Here is a 19790-nt window from a genome sequence, read left to right on the forward strand (position 1 = left end):
CACAGCAAGTTGGAAGAAAATGCTTCAAATTTGTCTAAAGTTACAATACTTATTACATAATATATTAATACAAATTTATTTTTATCACATGATTTTCAAATGGACTAAGGAGGAAAACATATGATGTAAAAAGAAGGAATGTATATCCTACAAACATATGGGAATTTAATCTTAATGTAAGACATTAAAAAACTACAAATTAGAACAACGACCTGGCTACAGTTTTGTTTTTTGTTTGTTTTTGGTTTGGGGTTTTTTTTTAGATTTTTATTTATTTATCTTTAGAGAGGAAGGGAAGGAGAGAGGGAGAGAAATATCAATGTATGGTTGCCTCTTGTGTGTCCCCTGCTGGGAACTGGCCTGCAACCCGGGCATGTGCCCTGACTGGGAATCGAACCGCGATGGTGTGGTTCGGAGGCCCGTACTCAATCCACTGAGCTATACCATCCAGGGCTGGTTACACAGTTTTGACTTACAAAATGGGTAATAGTTAAAATAGATTAGGGAACCCTGATACTGCCACTACCAGATATTGACAATGGGAATGCAAATTAGTGCCATGCTTTGGGAAAGAAATTTTGTGTTACCTGCAATAAAGTGTTAATGACCTTGAGGTTAGTGATTCTGTTTATGAAAATTTATTATAAGGACATAATAAAAGTATTTTGAACTTTTCTGTGTAAAACTGTTCATCCCAGTGCTATTTCCAATAGTAAAATACGGGACCCATTCAAATGTCTTTCAACAGGTTTTCCTTCAACTATCATATGTTTATTCTCAGGAACAGTATAGATGCAATGAAGAGTCATCTTAAGTTCTAAACACTGTGTAATAACATAAAAAAGTGGTTTAAGATATTTATGTTTAAAAAACAAGGAACAGCATTTCAGACTGCGCTAATGCTATAAACTATGCAAATAGAATGGTCTGGAAAGAAATACACCAAAAGACTGTGCCAGATTTTTTTTCCTTTTTTGCTATGTGTGAAATACTGTGTCATTTTTAACTTTACTAGTAGTATATAAATCAAAACAAAATAAACACACTATTGGCATTAAGTTTAACTTTCAGAGTATTCTTTTACTCCCTCAGGTGTCCGTCCACGTGCATCCAGCTTTTACCCCACCGTACCTTTTCCCAATTGGAGATGTCGCTGTCACGTACACGGCAATGGACTTATCCGGCAACCAGGCCAGCTGCACCTTCCATGTCAGAGTCATTGGTAAGTCTTCACACTGCCTGGGTTGGTTGGTGGAAATAATCCTGTTCCTTAAGGACTTTGCTTCTCTGTCTTCAGCAGTTCCCTTCCTACTGATTATTCCTATTGGCACTGAAACCTAGTCAAGCCACCCCTTGGAAACCCACATACTCTTTAACTGTCACAACTTCCCTTTGAGTTTCTCCCATATGAGCCTTTTGAAAAGTTCCCAATGGTTGTCATCTCTTTTGGTTTAACTCATTTGTTCTCCAAGTCATTCAAATCTGGCTTCTGTAGGGGACTGGTTTGTCTCGGCCTGGCAAATGTGACTCAGCTCTGTATGGAAAACCTGCAGATGCGAAGTGGTGGGCAGGAGCCAGACCTTCAAACTGAGTTTTCCTTTGGGAATCAGGCCTAGAAAATGCATACAGACTGTCATGGCTCGCTCTTGCTAAAACTCCATCACCCTGGTCTAAAAAGCAACAAATGTGTATTGTCTATCTTCAATGTAATTTCCAAAGCCTGTGTGAGTTCTCCCAAGGACAGAGCTAATGAGCTCATCGCCATTCCCCTCTGCATGTTATTTTCATTTTCTTGATTGTACCTAAAATATAGACAATGATATTCTATGTAATAGATAATAAATCCTGCTTTAATGTAAGATCCAATAAAAACAATAAAAGCTTTTCTAGGCAAGGATCGGGGCGCTCTCCTCTTGAGAGAGTGGCCATGCTGTCCCCTTTTTCTCCACGGGGTTGCTGTAGCCTGTGCATTTGTTCTCTTCTGTCACAACAGGCAGACTCTGCTGACCAGAGCTGGCCACAGCTTCTGTCCGCTTTGATCATATGAACTATTTTCACCAAGGTCACCAACAATCTCTAGAGTTACTCCTTCTGCATTGCATGCTTTTTAGTCCTTATTGTATAGTAATGTTTCCTTAGAGTTTGCATTATCAGCTATACTCTCCTTCTCAAAACCGTCTTCTTCCAGGTTCCCTGACACCAGTCTTTCCTGTTTTTCCCCAGTTCTTCGCATTTATCCTTCTTTACTGCTTTCCCAGGTTTCTCTTCCCCAGCACAACTCTCCAATGTGGATCAGCCCTCGGGTTCCCACCTCATTTCTCCTCTCTTTCACTTTATGGCTTTCCTGGTGATTTCGTTAACTGTCAGGCTCCAGATTTCCATCTCCAGATCAGATCTCTCTTCTGAAGTTCAAATCAATACATAAAACCATCTACTGAGCTTTTTCTGTGTGAATGTGCCACAAGCATTTCCCATTCACCCAAGCATAATGTAGTTCTAAACTGAGAAAATTGTATCACCAACTACCTAGCCACCAAGCAGAAATCTGGGAGTTGCCTTTGACTCTTCTTCCTCCATCACCAACATCCAGTAAGTTTCATCTACTGGTTTCATCAACTTATTGTCTCTGAAGTCTGTTCCAGTCTCTCTACCCTCCCAACCACTACTGTAGATCAGTCCTTTTTTTACTTTTTTATTTTTGCCCTGGCTTACTGTATCATCACCCAATTGATCTTTGTGCTGTCAGTCAAATCAGTAGATATCCAGTAGCTACCAGGTAGTAAGACTATTTAATACATGGAGGAACAGGCTATGCAGCCATCTGCCATGGTCAAGAGCACAGACTTTGAACCCAAACTGCTCGAGTCCAGCACTACCACTTATAGGCAACATGACCAGTCACCTCTCTGTGCCTCAGGTTCCTTATCCAAAAAATAGAGTTAAGAAATACATTATCCCACAGGGGCTATTGTGAGGTTTTTATTTAGTTAAGCTAAATACATATAACCCTTGAATTAGTGCCTGGCACATTAAGCTCTATATAAATATTGACATTTTGTGACATTTGTCTCTGAGATATTTTAATGTGTTTATTTTAAAATTCAATACATTAAATTTACTTTAAGAATTCTACATAAATTCTTAAGATAACTAATACATATTTAAGTGGATGCTTACTCTAGAAATTACAGTTTTTTGGCAAAAGTAAAATAAAAAGAGTCAAGTAGAACCCAGTGTAATTCATTTCCTAGTACTTAAAGTTTTCTGTTGCTTCTTAATGTTTTAAACATGAACTTTACCAGTCACATCAAAAATATTTTAGATTTGTTTTTTGTGGAAATGTGGTTCAAGAGTTTGCCAAGTTTTAATGTTTCACAACGTAGAGTAAGCCTGGAGCGTGATAAAATGTGTACTCCAGTGTCTAGCTACACACTCGCTGAATTGTCAAATTATGCAAGAGAGAGAGAGAAAATGGGAAGGAAGAGGAAGCAGGAGAAAGAGAGGGAGAGGAGTCGGGCAGGGGGATAGAAAGACAGATGGAGAGAAAATATTCCAAAGCCCGCATTTCCTTGTTTTCCTCAGATGACAGAGGGTTGGTGTCTTACTGAGAAATGAGAGGAAGCAGGAATTGCTTGTGCTAAGCATTCCACAGAATGTTGCCTCGCTTGCTTTGAGATGGACTGTCTCTGTCTCTCTCTTGGAGACGGTACATCTGCTGGTACCTCCACTTCTTTTGACAGTTATTTTACTTACTCTGACTGCTAGCACTCATGTACCTGTGATTCAACTTTAAAATTTTGGGCTAAAATCAGATAAGTTTAGAAACTCTTGAAAATATGTGTATACAATTTCTTTGGGAAAATAAAAAATACCACCAGACTTTTCTATTTGACTATGAACTGATTCAATTCAACGACCTCAAAGTGCGTTGACCTCCTATGAGCGTTCCTTGATGCTTCTGTTCATTCAACAACGTTTTCTGAGCACCGATTATGGGCCAAGTTCTGTGGAGACCTAACCATGTGCAAAAGAGACTCCATCTCTGGTCAACAACGTGACAGACTAGAAAGGTCATAACCCAGAAAGAAGTACAGCACTCATGAAATGACAAGCATGAAGAAAAGAGAAAAACTGAGCATTTATTCATAAGACTTAAAATAGAAATCTATATATTCACACAGGTACAGCTTATTTAATTTCAGAGTGTCTTCATATATTATAGATTAAAATACCCTAGACTCAATGCCTGTAAGTATAATTTACTAGTTTAATCGCCACAAGCAAGTCCTTTAAATTTGCTTGCCTGAGATTCCTCACCTAGAAAATTGGAAAAATAATGTGTCCAGTCTCCCTCAAAGGCCTGTGATTATGGATATAAGAACATCTCAAATGTGTAAAATCTACAATTACATTAAAATTACCTTCTATACCTCTTCTTCATTGTTCTTTCCTGATATCTTAAAAATTCTCCCACACCCAATCAGAGCTTTGAAACCTGGCTCACCTCTGCCACCTCACACCCTTCTTCCATGTGGATTACAATCAGCAACACCAACACCCAATTCTTTAACTTCTGTGACTTTTGGCCCTTTTGCACCGTAGACCCTGAGTCCCATGTCCACACTGTACCCTGTCTTTTGTCATTACCTAGAATTTATCAGTCTTACAGCTCTTAGACTCCAGCGTCCCAGCCTTGGACATAACCTCCTGGCATTTCGGCAATATCAAGTCCTCACATCTCACGTATCCTATGTCATGGCTCAGACCTCTGCCCATTGTTTCTTCCGTGCAACCTATCTTGACCCTTCCAGTAAGAGGAGGATCATGGGAGTGATCCCAGCACAATGACTAGATTGGTCATTTCTCTCCTCCTGCTTGTCTGGGAAGGTTCTCCTCACTTCAGGTATATCAGCTCAGCCACTGCTGGTGGAACTCACATAAAATGCCCACCACATCCGTGTTACCTTTTATGCCACTATGGGCACGATGGTTTTAGTGACCTGGTATTTCTTCTTTAAAAGGCAGAGGACAGTGTGCAAGAATCAGCTTTTTCTTTTGATGTTGAGACCAAGGGGTAAAACGTGCCTCATCGGGAAGGGGCCCCAGGGGCAGCCTCGTGTCCAGCAAGGTCAGGGGGTTTTGCCAGCACAAGTGGACATCAGTTCTGTCTTGCAACCCCCTCATCATTTGTAATGTCAATTGTGACTTCTTCCTCCGACTTCACCTTCTTCAGATGTAGAGCCGCCGAGCATAGACAGGTGCAGATCCCCGCCCCCGGCCCAGGGCTCCGAGAGGCAGCACGCGGCCACCTGGGACGAGCCTCAGTTCTCAGACAACTCAGGTGAGGACGCTGGCCTTCTCTTCTCACTACGGTGACCCCGAGTAATATTTTATTTTAAAAAGCACAAAAGCGGAATGAAAAGTAAATTCTATCTGTCTGCTTAGGCTGAATAATTATGTAAGGTAATATGTTTTAATGCTAGTATGATTACAGGGGTGAGCAAAAGTAGGTTTATAGTACATATGGAAAAAGACATGCAGGTGACAATTGTTGCCGTAGCTTCACCAACCCCAAGGAACGTGGAAATGCAACTGTAAACCTACTCTCACCCACCCCTGCAAATGTAATTTAACATTATTAATCTCACCTATCCATGAGGTTTCCCTTCATTCGGTATTCAATGCACATTCACTAACCTCTGTGTGGTGTTGTACTCGAAAGTGTTATAATAAAGTCATTGCATCTCTGAGCTTACTTTGTCCTGAAGGCATAAACTGTGCATTCATTGTACTGGCATCTCTAAGGCAGCTCCGTGTATTCATGCTCATTTCTTAAACACTCGCCCCCCAAATTGTAGAAGTTCCTAGGAAAGCAGAGCAGTGGGCAAATACCTTTGAAGTTCTAAGATTTCAGTAACACCTAGTACAATAAAAATGGAAATTTATTAGATTTCTCATTTAAATTTCCCATATTCAGAGAGACTGACCTATTCAAAGAAAATCATTTGTTTAGCAAGAATGCCTTAATTTAATGAAGCTTTTGAGTCTGCTGTTTCTCTGGTATAGAAACATTACATCCTTTATTGTCTGTTGTGGCCAAATCAACATAAAGTGAATGCCCAGCTGGTTTGTATAAATAGAACATGAAAATGCAACTCAAATTGAGATGACCAGTAAAGTGACTGCAGACCAGTAACCCCCAGATTGGATCCCCTCTTTCCTTCCCAGGGGCTGAATTGGTCATCACAAGAAGTCATACGCCAGGAGACCTTTTTCCCCAAGGGGAGACTGTGGTGAGGTATACAGCCACTGACCCCTCAGGCAATAACAGAACGTGTGACATTCACATCGTCATAAAAGGTATTCTCTTCCTAAGTTTCCAGAAATCCAGTGGACATTTGATATGTGGAATTGCTATTGTGAAACAAAGCAGGCTTTGAGCAGTAGAGTTGTAAAGTTAGAGTACCGACAGATTTTATTTAGGTTTCCAACTATTATTCCTTGACTCCATGATAAATAAAGATGCTATCCTCCAAGGCAGTCTTTAACATTTTACTAACATTTTCTCTAAAGGTACAAAGTAGTGTCATGGTTTTATTTGGAATGCTTGAGGAGAGGTATTCTGAAAATGCATTTACTACATTTCTGGTTTTCATTTTGAGTAAAGAATGCCAGAAATAGCAACCCCCAATCAGAGACACGTTCAGCTTTTCATCAAACCTGCACAACCGCTAATTATACATAGGTACAGCTTTTTAACTCTGCCCACTTAGGGCTTGAAAAGCCAGCCCCATGCTAAGGATGCATGATGGAAGTTATTCTAGGAATATGGTGGACAGGAGGAATCCTTTTTATAATTCAGTTTAGACTCCTGGAGTTTAATTTATTTTCTCATACCACTGTATATGAAAAATACATTTTTTAACACAGGTTCTCCCTGTGGGGTTCCCTTTACGCCGGTAAATGGGGACTTGGTATGTACTCAAGACGGTGCCGGAGTGAACTGCACGTTAAGTTGCTTGGAGGGCTACGATTTCACAGAAGGCTCCACGGAGAAGTATTACTGCGCTTATGAGGATGGCATCTGGAAGCCGCCCTATTCCACTGAATGGCCAGACTGTGCTAGTAAGCTGTGACTTTTTTCTGGACTTTTTTAGTGCGTGTGTTGGTCTGCCCATGTGTGTACATTTCTAAGCATGTAAAAATTTTGCCTTAATTATAGGAATTAGGTTTGGTGAGTAGAAGACAGTGCCATGAATTTGAAACATTTGTGGAGAAATGCTCATTCCTCCATTTCAAATATTACCCCACAGAACCTTGTCATTGGCTGGATTGCTGCAGGCCAAGATCTAGTTTTGGGCAAAACCACCCAGACCCTCTCATTGTTATTTATCAGAAATATCTGATGAGACTTGTCACCATGTTATTTCTGACTTCTAAACTTGAACTTAAAGTATAATCTCATAGACTACAGAAGAGATAACTTTTAAAGTAAGAGCCAATACATGTGATGGAATAAGGGTACTAATATATTCTTAGATCTGATTTAGATTTAGAATTATTTTATAATCTTAAATGTGTGTTATAAAAATAACCCAATATCTTTGTCTAGTGTAAATAATATTATCTGGCGTGAATAATTGATCCAGTACCATAGATGGAGTTTTAATGCCAATGTCATAGAAAAAAAGTAAAGCCCACTTAACTGAGCAATTTTTTTTTTCCAAAGTTGGGAAGTAAGTAGAAGCAATATCGCCTGCCTCTATCGTGGAATGTCAGATGGTAGGAATTTAACGATGGTGCTATTAGAGAAGGCCTGACTTCTGAGTACTTTGAGACATCTTCCTGAACCTAATTTCATCTCCAACAAATTTGTGTTTGTGAAATTACAAGTTCAAGAAATATAATTTCACAGAATAGAGAAGTTTAACTGTCTATGGTTGAAAAGATAATATAAATATAGTTATAAATTTAAATAAATATGAAATATATTTATCCAGCCATTATTTTTCCTAGGAATATAATGAAAACAATTTTATTTCTTATTTCCCTAAGTGATTGGAAGATAAAGAATAACTTACCAAAGGCAATTCATTACCCAGTAACTTGGTCCAGTGCTTATTTGGCTTCTACTTTGTTTCCTGTGATTGACTGATGCCTAAAAATTGTCTGTAATTGTCATCTCTTATTTTCATTACAACCCAACAAATCCTATTGGGGTTAAAATGCTAAGTTACAGTTATTCCGTGGAAAGTTAAAACTCTCTTTTGAAAACACTAAACAGCTAAAGCTATTTTTTCCAACATTTTCTAGTAAAACGTTTTGCAAATCACGGGTTCAAGTCCTTTGAGATGCTGTACAAAGCAACTCGTTGTGATGACACGGAGCTGTTGAAAAAGTTTTCGGAAGCGTTTGAGACGACCCTGGGGAAAATGGTAGGCCGCCCCCCCCTTCACTGTTTGTCCTGTTTGGAAGGACGCTGTTGGCCTTTCAGCACCACTCTGGGTCACCTGCAACAGAAATTTCTTGTCCTAATGATTTCTCTCTTCTTTGTGATCCAGACTTGTTCCTAGTAGTTAGAATCATCCATAGGTTTTGGACTTCCAGAGTGAATTATAAGTAAGTCTGTATTAAAAAGTTTTAAAGATCTTAAACACTCTGAGTCAAAAAGTCAGAGACGCTTAGCGTCCATGTGGTTTGAGAATGTCTGCTTTGTCATTTAAAGTATAACAAAAATGCCATTGTAGACTGTATTTCTTTCATGATGAAATCAGCGAACATTTCAGGGATTTCTTTTTCATGCATTTTTGTTTAAGACTCTTTCAATGGTTACAAAAAAGCAAAGCAATATATTTAACTGTGTTGTGGCCTTAAAAACCACACAAGTATTCTCTGCATATTTTATCCTAAAAGAGTGGGTAGTTTAGATTTTGGATTGATTCTGAAAGTAGACTGAGAGGTCATAGTCAATTTGATTAGACTGAAGGGAAAGAGTAGTCAAGGAGGCCGGGGGAACAGGAACACAGAGCAGGAGTGGGTCCCCGTGATGGTGGAAGTGTGTGAAAAGAGATCATTTCTGACTTCTTTTATAAGTGAAATAAACCCACTTAATTGAACTATTAGAGTAGAATAATCAACCTAGAGCAAGGCTGGGGAGGAATTGTTGGAAGTTTAAGAAAAGATGGCATAAAGGAATTATAAAATAATTTTCTGGAATAGAAATGAATATACTAAAGAAATGTTGAAGGATCGCCAATAAGCAGGGATGTGTTTCTCTCAAGTTATAATTGACCATGTGGGTGCAAGTGTGGAGAAAGAAGCACTATTAATTTAACATTTAGCTAGAGGAGGGTTCTGTAGACAAACACATTGAGGAGTGTGATTCATGGGAACGGACCATGGAATCTAAGATGGGTGACTGGCAAAGTGAAGACATCAGCAGCTGAGTGCCGATGAAGAGGTGGTAGGGTCAATGAGTTAGGAAGTCTGATGTGGTCAAGACTTAACCCAAGACTTGATGGATTCCTGGGAGGAGAAGAGGGTGCAGTTACTCGTAATGAGGTCTGAGGTTCTGACCATGAGAGTGAGTGACACAGTGAAGTTGGAAGACAGGAGACAGTGAGAAGCCAAGGAGATGGAAGGATTAGCTGGGTGGACATAGAAATCACCTAGAATTAGAATAGGGGCAGTTACTAAATGTTCTTAGTATGGGGGTGGGGAGACTCAGACTGGGGAAGGGCTGCAGATGACAGCCACGGGTGGGGCAGTGTGTGCTCTACTTGACTGCATACGTTTCAAAACTGTGAGGCACGAGACGATGCGTGTTCTGAAAACAGCAGTGAAGACTGAGGTGGACATCCCTCCACCTCCATGCCCACCACTTAAGAAAACAGAAATCGCATTATAGAATTGCACAACTGAAACCTATGTGATTTTACTAACTAATGTCACCCCAATAAATTTAATGAAAAAGTAAAAAAAAGAGAAAAGCTAAAACTGGAAAGTCAAGTTTCATTGAGAGCACGCACAGGTGAAGGAAACATAAAAAAAGAGGTACCAAAAATAATAGGAGGTATTCTGATTACTGACTGTGAGCATCAGAAGGCACAGAGGAGCGTTTTCAGGACTTGGGAGCGGGTGGGAGACAGGGTCAGAGAAAAAGGATCTGAAGAGACACGTGGCTAAGCGTGCAGAGATTAGAGCTATCCTAGGAGGCCTGGGGGTTTTGTGGTAAGTGACATAAACAGAGAAGAGGCATGAGAATAATCCCCGTGGTTCACAGGGAGTGAGAGGAGGGTAGGGAAGGGATAGAGGAGGGTCAGGAGTCTTTTCAAGAACAGGCAGAGCTCCAACCACCCCGCCCTCCTACTGAGGGAGATGTGAAGGCCAAAGCCCTCAGAGATGCGAATTGCTTTTTGTTCTCTGCATTTTTTATTCGCAGGTCCCATCATTTTGTAATGATGCTGATGACATTGACTGCAGACTGGAAGACTTGACCAAAAAATATTGCCTTGAATATAATTACGACTATGAAAATGGCTTTGCAATTGGTAATTCAATTATTCCGGGTTGGTAGTTTACGAGACTAATCTGCAGAATGAGAACATAATTTCAGTAGAGTAAGGCAAACTAGGAAGATGAATTTTTATTAATTTTTTCATCAAGTTATTTTTGGATAATTTGATACCATACTTAGTGATCTTTATAGGTATATTAAATTTGGGGTATCCAATCAATTATTTTAAACTGTTAGGCAAAACTCATCACAATGATAAAAACTAAGAAAACCAAGTCAAGAACCCACAATCTGAATCCATATAGTTGATTATAATGATAATGAGGGCATCTAAAAAATCTTAGATGCCCTCACTTATCCTTGTTGCCTTCAGTGTAAATAAATAAATATAGATATAGATATTTAAATATATGCTGCCTTCAGAAACTATGCAGATATCTTGAATAATCTTCATAAAAGGATGTCTGTTTATGTGTATTACGTTTGTAAAGCTGATTTTTTTTAAATGGCACAAACCCTGAAGGGAAATAGGAACTGATCAGAATTCTGCTGTTACCACCCATTTATCTCTAAAGCTAATTGAGTCAGAGAAGGGTGGTTTAAATGCCTATGTAGCTCCAAAGCCTTTTCTTTCTACTTTTAATGTAATTACTGGTCATCTAAATGTAGCACAAAGTTCCTAAAAATTGTAATATGAGGTTTTAGGTGAAATTCTGTATGTGGTGCATATGGGTAATTTAAGCGGGGGTCAAGGGAGCTTGGACATCTGGCTTAACCTTTGAAGCTAAAAGCTGATTAAGATGTAACTGTAGAATATTTTTTCTCTGCCCCAAATGCCCAGGGCCAGGTGGTTGGGGAGCAGCTAATCGGCTGGATTACTCTTATGATGACTTCTTGGACTCCGTGCAAGCAACCCCCACGGGTGCCGGCAAAGCCAGGTCTTCACGGATGAAAAGAAGTGCCCCATTAACTGACCACAAAATTAAGTTAATTTTTAATATCACAGGTAAGGACAAACCATCTATGTAGAAGAGTAACATTATGTGAAATTCTTGGTCTCAGACCTTTTTTCCAAATATTTGTTCATAATCATTAGGAAACGCCCTGGAACTAAAAATTAGGCAGAGAGAGCATGGCCACCTAAGTGCCGTGATTTTTTTTGCAACTTAGCATCACAGATGTGTGTCAGGGTGGTGTTCTGAGAGCAGCAAGCACAGATGTTGTTCCGACAGCAGCAGGCACCCTGCTTTGTTCTCACCTTGGCCTGATGAACTTTAAAAAGCAAGAACACACGGGAATTGAATGTGCTTGTAATGAAGAACTCTGCAAAAAAGTGACTCAGAGGCAGCACGAAGGATCAAAACAAATTATATTGTTCTCACTGTTACCCATGTACTAGTTTCTTAGTAAGTAGTGCTTGAGTTTGAGTTTGTTTTTCCTGGACTATTTGTACTATGCCATTTCTTTTAGGTAAAAACTAACTACAAATGGCTTCCTGAATATGTTACATTTTATTTTGTCTTGTTTTTCTTTTTATCTCAGCTAGTGTGCCTTTACCTGATGAAAGAAATGATACCATTGAATTGAAAAACCAGCAACGGCTCATTAACACCTTGGAAACTATCACAAATCAATTGAAAAGGACCCTTGACAAGGAGCCCCTGTATTCCTTTCAGCTTGCCTCGGAAATTCTGGTAGCCGATAGCAACTCACTGGAAACGGAAAAGGCTTTACTCTTCTGCAGACCAGGCTCAGTGCTCAGAGGGCGGATGTGTGGTAAGACTTCGCCCTGCGATCAAATATAGTTGCTGTAGCCCTGGTCGGGTGGCTGGGTTGGTTGGAGCGTCATCCTGTACAGCAGAAGGTTGCAGGTTCAGTTCCCAGTCAGGGTACACACAGAAGGCACGTACATACCTTGGGAGAGAGAGAATGTTTCTTTCTCTCTCCCTTTCTTCCTCTCTCTTTAGAAATCAATAAACCTACCCTTTGGTAAAGATTAAAAATATGCGTGTATATGCCCTGGCGGATGTAGCTCAGTGAATTGAGCACAGGCCTGTGAACCAGAAAAATATGCGTGTATACATGTATACATATATGTGTGTATACACACATTGGGTTAAATGAGATGAGCAGAGCTATTTCACAACTATGATGGCATATGGAAGTGAAACCGACATTTTGCTCTCGTGCGGTTGTTACTACTATTCTGTCTCAAAAGTCGAAATAACCACTCTCGATAGGACAAGAAAACTATTTTACATGAGGAGCTCTAATCCTAGTTTTATTCACGGGCCTTTAGACCTCACAGCTTTCAGCAGCAGCTTCCATAACGATACTAACGAATAGTTTGGGGCCACTGCTCTGTGCTGGCTACACGGGACAAAACCACTCATGTCTGATGCTGTGCGAGGCGCCATTGTGATGAATGAAGCACATTTTCCAGATGAGAAAACTGAAGCCAGCGAGGCTCAGAGCTCACCCAGTCAGTCTAAACTGACCAAAATAACAGGTGGCGTTGCTAAGATCGCCCCTCGTCAGCCAACACCAAATTCACACAGCGCAACATTAATCATTTTAAAGTGGACAGTTCAGTGGTACATGGACAGCGCTGGTGAACCATCACCTCTGTCTGAGTTCCCGAACATTTTCATCATCTGGAGGAGACCCCGAACCCATTAAGCAGTCACTCCCCATTCTACGTACCCCCAGCCCCTTAACTTTTAACCCCTATTCTAGGCTGCCGTGACCTGGATAAATTCCAGCCTGTGTCCCAAATAAGTCACCGTGTGTAGATAGTGGAATGTCCTCTACCCACACTCTTAACCCTCAACTGAACCAAATGATTCTGTTCAACTCTCTGTAGGTGAGAAATCTTGCATCCTGGTCAGAAAACCTTCCTCAACAGTTCTTAGTGCTGTTCACAGAACTGATGGGTTTTTCATAGTGAGATCAGTTCAGCCCAACAAAAGCACAATCGTTATTCTGGGCCTGCTCCCATTTCCTCCCCACCCTGTGAGTAAAACCAGGAAGCCCCTTAAGCAGCGTCCGCATTCCTCCGTGTGGTCTGCAGACCACCTGTGTCGGCATCACCTGAACTGCTTGCTGAAGGGCATTGTACTCAGGTCCCCTCCCAGAACTGGTGCATCTGGCACCTCTGGGGCTGGGCCTTAGAATCTGCATCTTCATTAAGTTCCTTGGATAAGTTCTTACACACTCAAACACCTCAGAATCAGGCACCTAGCTACTAATTTTCTATGATAATACTACCTTTGCTAAGAGACTTTGATGTTCCACTTTGGTCTCAGAAATTCAGCATCACTCAAGCCTCAAGCCTGGCAGGAAAGGAGAGCAAATCTTCCAGGAAGGAAGGTCCTCAAATTGGCCTTTTTGCCTGAGCCTATGGCTCTGAGGACGCCTCCGGCTGGCCTTCAGTGGGCAGTGACCCTTGCAGGCAGGGAGACGAGGGTCCGCCCAGCTCACCTGAGTCAGGCTCACCACTGTTGCCTGCTTTTGTCTCTAGAAGCGATGCTGTGTAATGCACGAGCATTCCGTGTCATCGGAGGAACCGCAAGACATTTTTAATATCTCAGAGCCTCAAATTAACCTAAACGTTCATGGCTTTATCCTTTTGTTCAGCAGTGTGTTAGCTTTCCTTCGTTAGCTATGCGTTTCCCAAGCTTTCACACACACTGTAAAGCCCCCATTGTGTAAGCCCTAGGCTTGGTAAATGAGAATTTGCATTTTCTCAAAAAAAAAAAAGTAAATCTGCTGTTGGTTTCTAGGTTGGCGCTTCTGGAAGGTTTACCCCGTGAGTGAACCTCTGGCAGACAGTTTAACCCATAAACCCATAAACAAGAGTACCCAGAAGCAGCTGTATTAACTTTCTCCTGCTTTAGGAGTCAAGGAGCTGAGGGTGCCATTGCTGCTGTTGACTGTGCTCAGCGTCTCCTGTTTGTTTTCTCTGTTTGTTTTCTCCTCAGTCAAGTGCCCTCTGGGAACCCATTATTCTCTGGAGCGTTTTGGCTGTGAAAGCTGTTTGATGGGATCGTACCAAGATGAAGAAGGGCAGCTCGAGTGCAAACGCTGTCCAGCTGGGACCTACACTGAGTATCTCCATTCGAGAGACAGCTCAGAGTGCAAAGGTAGGGGCCGCCTGCACATCCAATGGGAGAAGCCGGAGTTGCGCCTCCAGTTACGGAATCGAAATGGCAGACATGAAATAAGAGCATGATCAAAAGCCACTGCATTTGTTTATTTTTCCTTTCTTTCCATGATAAAATATTACCCAAGTGTTTTCCCGTTGAAAGAAGTTTGTTTCTTTCCATTTGGAGCGTTCTCTTGCTCTAAGTCAAACTCCACTGTCCGTCATTCCAATCCGCATTCATCAGCTAGCTGGATTTTTCATTGAATTTCACTTTAATTGGGGGGAAGGACTTTCATAACACTTAGCCACCATCATCAGGTTGCTTTTTTGTTAGAATGGTATTCAACCTGGTGGGATCAACTCTCTAATTACCTGGAAATTCATAACTGCAGCTACAACTTGCGTATATTCTGGCTACTAAAGAAAATAGTCAATATTTTCAAAGCATTTCACTGTTATTCTCAATGAACATTTTTGAAGGAAACATTTTCTTTCACAATTGAAGTTCCAATAAGACAGACCTCAAGGAAGGAATTTCAAAATCCGGCCTCCTCGCTGTTGTTGCAAATGCGGCTGTGGATGCACATTGGCAAATACAAACTCAGGAGCAGAGCAGGGTGGTTGGAAGTGCCCTGAGTGGGTCAGCGTCCTGAAAGCGAGAGCCCTGTGGAGGCAAGAGGGGAGCACAGCGTGTCTGGAGTCGGGGGGACTCTGGCCTGGGTCCTCCACGACAGAACCATTGCGATGAGTTTTAGAAAGCTGCTTAATTAACCGCCCTGGGCCTGGTGCTGGGACTATTCTTACTCTCTACCCCTCCAGCCCTCCAATATCTCAGTGTCCATAGATCATGTCTGTGGGTAGGAAGAGGTAGGAGGGCCAGTTTGTAATTAGAGCAACAAAGGTTCCAGCTTGGGCGTGAGGCTCTACCCCCATTTTGGGTTTCGTTTCTGTCACTCAAGCTGAGAACTCGTACAAGAGCTGGTTCCACCGTGCTAACCTGCTCTGAGGGCAGCGACTTTCTCAGATGCAGTTTTCTAACTTCACTGGAAAACTACTACTGACTCTTTCTTTGGGTCAAGCACTGCGCTGGGTAATCACAGAAGTAACTGGAAACAGGTTGAAAACTTGCTGGTGTGCACAAGTACGAGGAACACTAAAATATAATATATGTGCTGGGAGTCCGTGTCCTTCGTTCTGTCCTAAATAAACTAAAATGCAGAAAACCCTGTTCTACATAGTACTGGTTTTTGTACAGCTTAATGTCATCATTGTTAACCGTATTACATTTTTCTGTTTTAGCTCTTTGTAAACAAGGCACCTACTCAACAAATGGGCTTGAGACTTGTGAGTCGTGTCCACTGGGCAGTTATCAGCCTGACCTCGGTGCCCGGAGCTGCCTCCCCTGTCCAACCAACACTTCAACGGTGAAAAGAGGAGCCGTGGACATTTCTGCTTGTGGAGGTTATCAAAGCCCTACACACTGATATTTCTTCAAACCCACTAGGTTCTAGGCATGGAGAGGTGGAATATTTTCAGCAAAACCCTATGTCTGCTGTATGCAGTGAATATAAATAACTGTCTGTTTATAGAGTGTTTCCTTTTATTCTACCAGCCAATACTTAAGTGAAAAGTAGGAATGAAGTTACCATCAGCCTATTGCCAGAAATTCTAAAAACTCCAACGACTTTGCAAAATCAGTGGAACTGGATTAAAAATAAAAAGTTGTTGGCCTCACTCTGCTGCATCACACAACAAAACAAGCATGTCTGGTTGCAAGATGAGTTTTTAGGAAAAAAAATTGGGTATTCTCATTCCCTACATCCTTATTTAAAAACCTAAGGTCTATGGCAATCTAAAAATTTTAAAGCCGCTCCCTCAGTGAGTAAGTGATATTTTTAAGAAGCCAGTCTGCTGGTTCCCCATTTCTCTCAGTCTACACACACTCACACACACCCCTTCCACCCTCACTGCGTGCCAGTCATATGTCTGCATTCGATTAGAGACTGACCTTCCTAGGAAACAACTCCTTAGAGCCTTTGAGGGTAGTAATTGGCAGGGAGAAGTATCCAGCACTGCATCTTGGGAAATGTAGTTTTCATAAGTTGAGGGCTACAGGGAAAATATACTATTGGTTGTTACGTATTTCATCAGTTAAAATTATCTTAGTCTGGTAGGATCAGAGCAGATGAAAGTCTGTTAGACCTGAGGACTTGGATGAGTAGTAGTCATCCACCTAATGTTTCACTGATGAGAACTTAACTAGGCCCTAATTGTCACTCATAAACCATGTCTGCTGTGTAATACCAGCTTCGGATTTTTGTTTTTGAAAAGTCAAACAAGGCTTCACATTATGGTTGAAATAGATCTATTGGAGAATTTTATTTTGTCAGTATACAAACTAATTTGGGGAGAAAGTTGGCAGTAAAAAAAATTCTCTCTCTCTCTCTCACTCCCTTTCTCCAACCACAAAAGCAAGTAGGATTTTTACAGTAAAACAAGTTTGCATTTGAGAGGTTTTTTTTTTTCCTTTAGCTTTCCAAGTAGGCCTTGGGGTTTGTCTAACACCAAATTATTGCAATTAAGCAATTACAATTTCCAGAAAGTCTCCAAACTTCTGGTAACTGACCTATTTCTCCTAATATTCCTAGTACAAGTGTAACCACATTCTGTTTGTCCTGAGTGAGAACTGGAAGTAACAGAACCAAAGCTCTTTCCTCTGCAGCTGGATGACACTGTTTTACTTTAAACTTGAATTTGAGCTTTCAAATGGTTCCTTGCACATTTTTTCTTAGGTTTTAGTACACTCTTTTCTTTCTTCTTACTTTCTTTGTTTGTCACTCTGTCTCTCTCCCTCTTTCTCTTTGACCCCTTCCCTCCCTCTCTCTTTGTTTCCTTTTTCTTTATTTATTTTCTTTCAGTTTTATTTTTATGGGCATGTTGTACAGGTTACCTTATTTTTCTAAGATACTACTTTTTACACTCTTTAGCATGATGAACTTAAAATAACTTTCATCAATAGAGCAATTAAATTTAAGTATATGACGATGTTAAAGTAGTATTCTGTGCTTTATACACTTCATCTTTTATTGCTTTTTTATGGAGTTTCTTTTATAACTTCTTAGGCTATTAAATATTCTTGGGTGTGTGATTACAGATCAAGAGTGTGATTTTTTTTTAATGATTTTTAGCTGAAGAGCAAGCCCCTCACATACGATCTTTTGGGTGATAATGTTGTTTCCATATGGTCCCATCGGAGAAGGAACGGTGGACAGCATTTCTCACCCAGATCCCCTGGGTTAGACGGAAACTCGGAATAAGAGTCTTTGACCTCTGACCCTCTCCTGGGAAACCCATTTAAAAGGCAAAAATCATAGGCTTTGGGACTCTATGTATTGTCCCGAACACTATCAGGGAACAGACATTTGGGTTGCATTTTACCCTGGTCTTTTCATTGCTTTATTTTTATATAACTCTATTTTAATATCACGTTTGGCATACTTAGAATTTTATCTCTGTCTCTTCGGTAAAAGAGATGAGGCAGATTTCATTCTATTTTCTTGACTCAGAAACCAGTTTCTTTGGCCAAGATTCAAAATGAAACTTTCCCCTTTCTTTTCTTATGACTTTAGTCCATTACAAACTGCATATGTATATGTACATATATGTGTATTTGTATGTGTGCATAGGTGTTTAATACAGTATTATGTACTAGATAGTGTTACTGTTTTACATATGTGTTTATACATGCATATTTTACATGTGTGTATGTATACATATATGTTTACTGCATATATAAATAATATATCAAATACTGATTATCCACTCTTGGAACGTATATTTCTGATAATGTAATTTAAATTAATTTTCACATTAAAATTTATTTTACACTTTCTATACTCAAAAGTAAAGCATAGACATCACAACATGTTCATTATTTTGAGATGACAACTGCTTATTGACTTTTAATCTTAAGGTTTTATTATTATTATATCTTATATGATTTTTGACATTCTGTTAGTTATTAAGGCCAATAGTCCTTTTTTATAGGATGAGATTGTACTGAACACAATGATTTGTAAAAAACAGTTTAATATATCATAACACTTTATTGACAGAATTTATATTTTTTACCATGTAAGATTTCTACGTTCAATTAACTACTTTAATTAGCTGTTTAGAAGGTACCTTTTCCATATAGGTAGTCATTTTTGGAAACTTGAGATTCAGAAAACCCATTTTAAACTCAAGAAGTTTATATTATGTTTATGCAAAGCCCTTTTTAGTACTTTGAGATTTAGCGACAAAGAATAGATTAATTTATTCTTGGTGAAAAAAAGATACTTACAGTTTAAAAGTTTTCATGAATGTAATGAATATAGCCACAAGAAATATTTTCTTCTAATAGGCATTCATGTTTGCGTTTTCTGTCATCACTCAGTTTGACTCCTTTTTGTCAGTGGGGTGTATAAATGACTCTTAGGCAAGAGATCTGCTACCTTTTTCTAATTAAGACCTTTGATCTGTCTCGTGACTACCTCAACCGCTCTTGATTATGTGATGTTTATTGTCATCCCAACAAAAAAGAGGTGCGTTACGCTGAGGCTCCCTTGGGCCTCATGTACATCTCTGGGGCAACCATATTGCTAATTATTTCTGTCGCATTAACCTGTGTAACCAAGAATCCCAAACCTAAATAATAAGCAAGTTGATATCCTAAATACCAGCAGTTCTATGTCCTACCTTCTATACTTAAATTTATGCGGACAGGTCTTAATAATTTTAGTAGTTTTCTGTTAATAATGGTTTAAGGGCTCACACAAAGGTTACCAGTTCACACAGGAAAGAGCACAGTCCACCAGAGTGCGTGTGTGGGTCAGTGTAAAACCCAGTTTACGGGATTAGTCATTGGTGGTCTACCATTGTCCCTCTGCCAAATGCAACCAAACTGTATGGAAGAAACACTAGGCTCATGCTATGCTTGAGGCTGTTGTTCTATTTGGTTAATATTCTACCAATTATTGGCAGGAATTTCAGATTTGGTTAACAATATTCAAAGTTTTCTTCAATGTTGTGTACAAAGTCATGTCTACTACAAAATGACATTAAAAGGTTTAAAAATAAAAGACCTCC

At 40.1% G+C, this 19790-nt stretch overlaps 1 protein-coding gene across 1 annotated transcript in view; it reads left to right on the plus strand.

The window, feature by feature from the left end:
* Positions 1-19790, plus strand: part of SVEP1 (sushi, von Willebrand factor type A, EGF and pentraxin domain containing 1) — a 162162-nt gene that overhangs the window by 65534 nt on the left and 76838 nt on the right. Inside the window, exons 9-18 of the mRNA XM_053656411.1 lie at positions 1093-1222; positions 5234-5341; positions 6229-6360; positions 6931-7125; positions 8314-8435; positions 10442-10550; positions 11358-11522; positions 12059-12292; positions 14497-14658; positions 15960-16121. Coding sequence (XP_053512386.1) covers positions 1093-1222; positions 5234-5341; positions 6229-6360; positions 6931-7125; positions 8314-8435; positions 10442-10550; positions 11358-11522; positions 12059-12292; positions 14497-14658; positions 15960-16121 — 1519 coding nt within the window. The remainder of the gene's footprint in view (positions 1-1092; positions 1223-5233; positions 5342-6228; positions 6361-6930; positions 7126-8313; positions 8436-10441; positions 10551-11357; positions 11523-12058; positions 12293-14496; positions 14659-15959; positions 16122-19790) is intronic.

Source organism: Artibeus jamaicensis, unplaced genomic scaffold (genome assembly GCF_021234435.1).
Source record: "Artibeus jamaicensis isolate MK-2021 breed Jamaican fruit bat unplaced genomic scaffold, CSHL_Jam_final scaffold_1964, whole genome shotgun sequence".
Classification (NCBI taxonomy): Eukaryota; Metazoa; Chordata; class Mammalia; order Chiroptera; family Phyllostomidae; genus Artibeus; species Artibeus jamaicensis.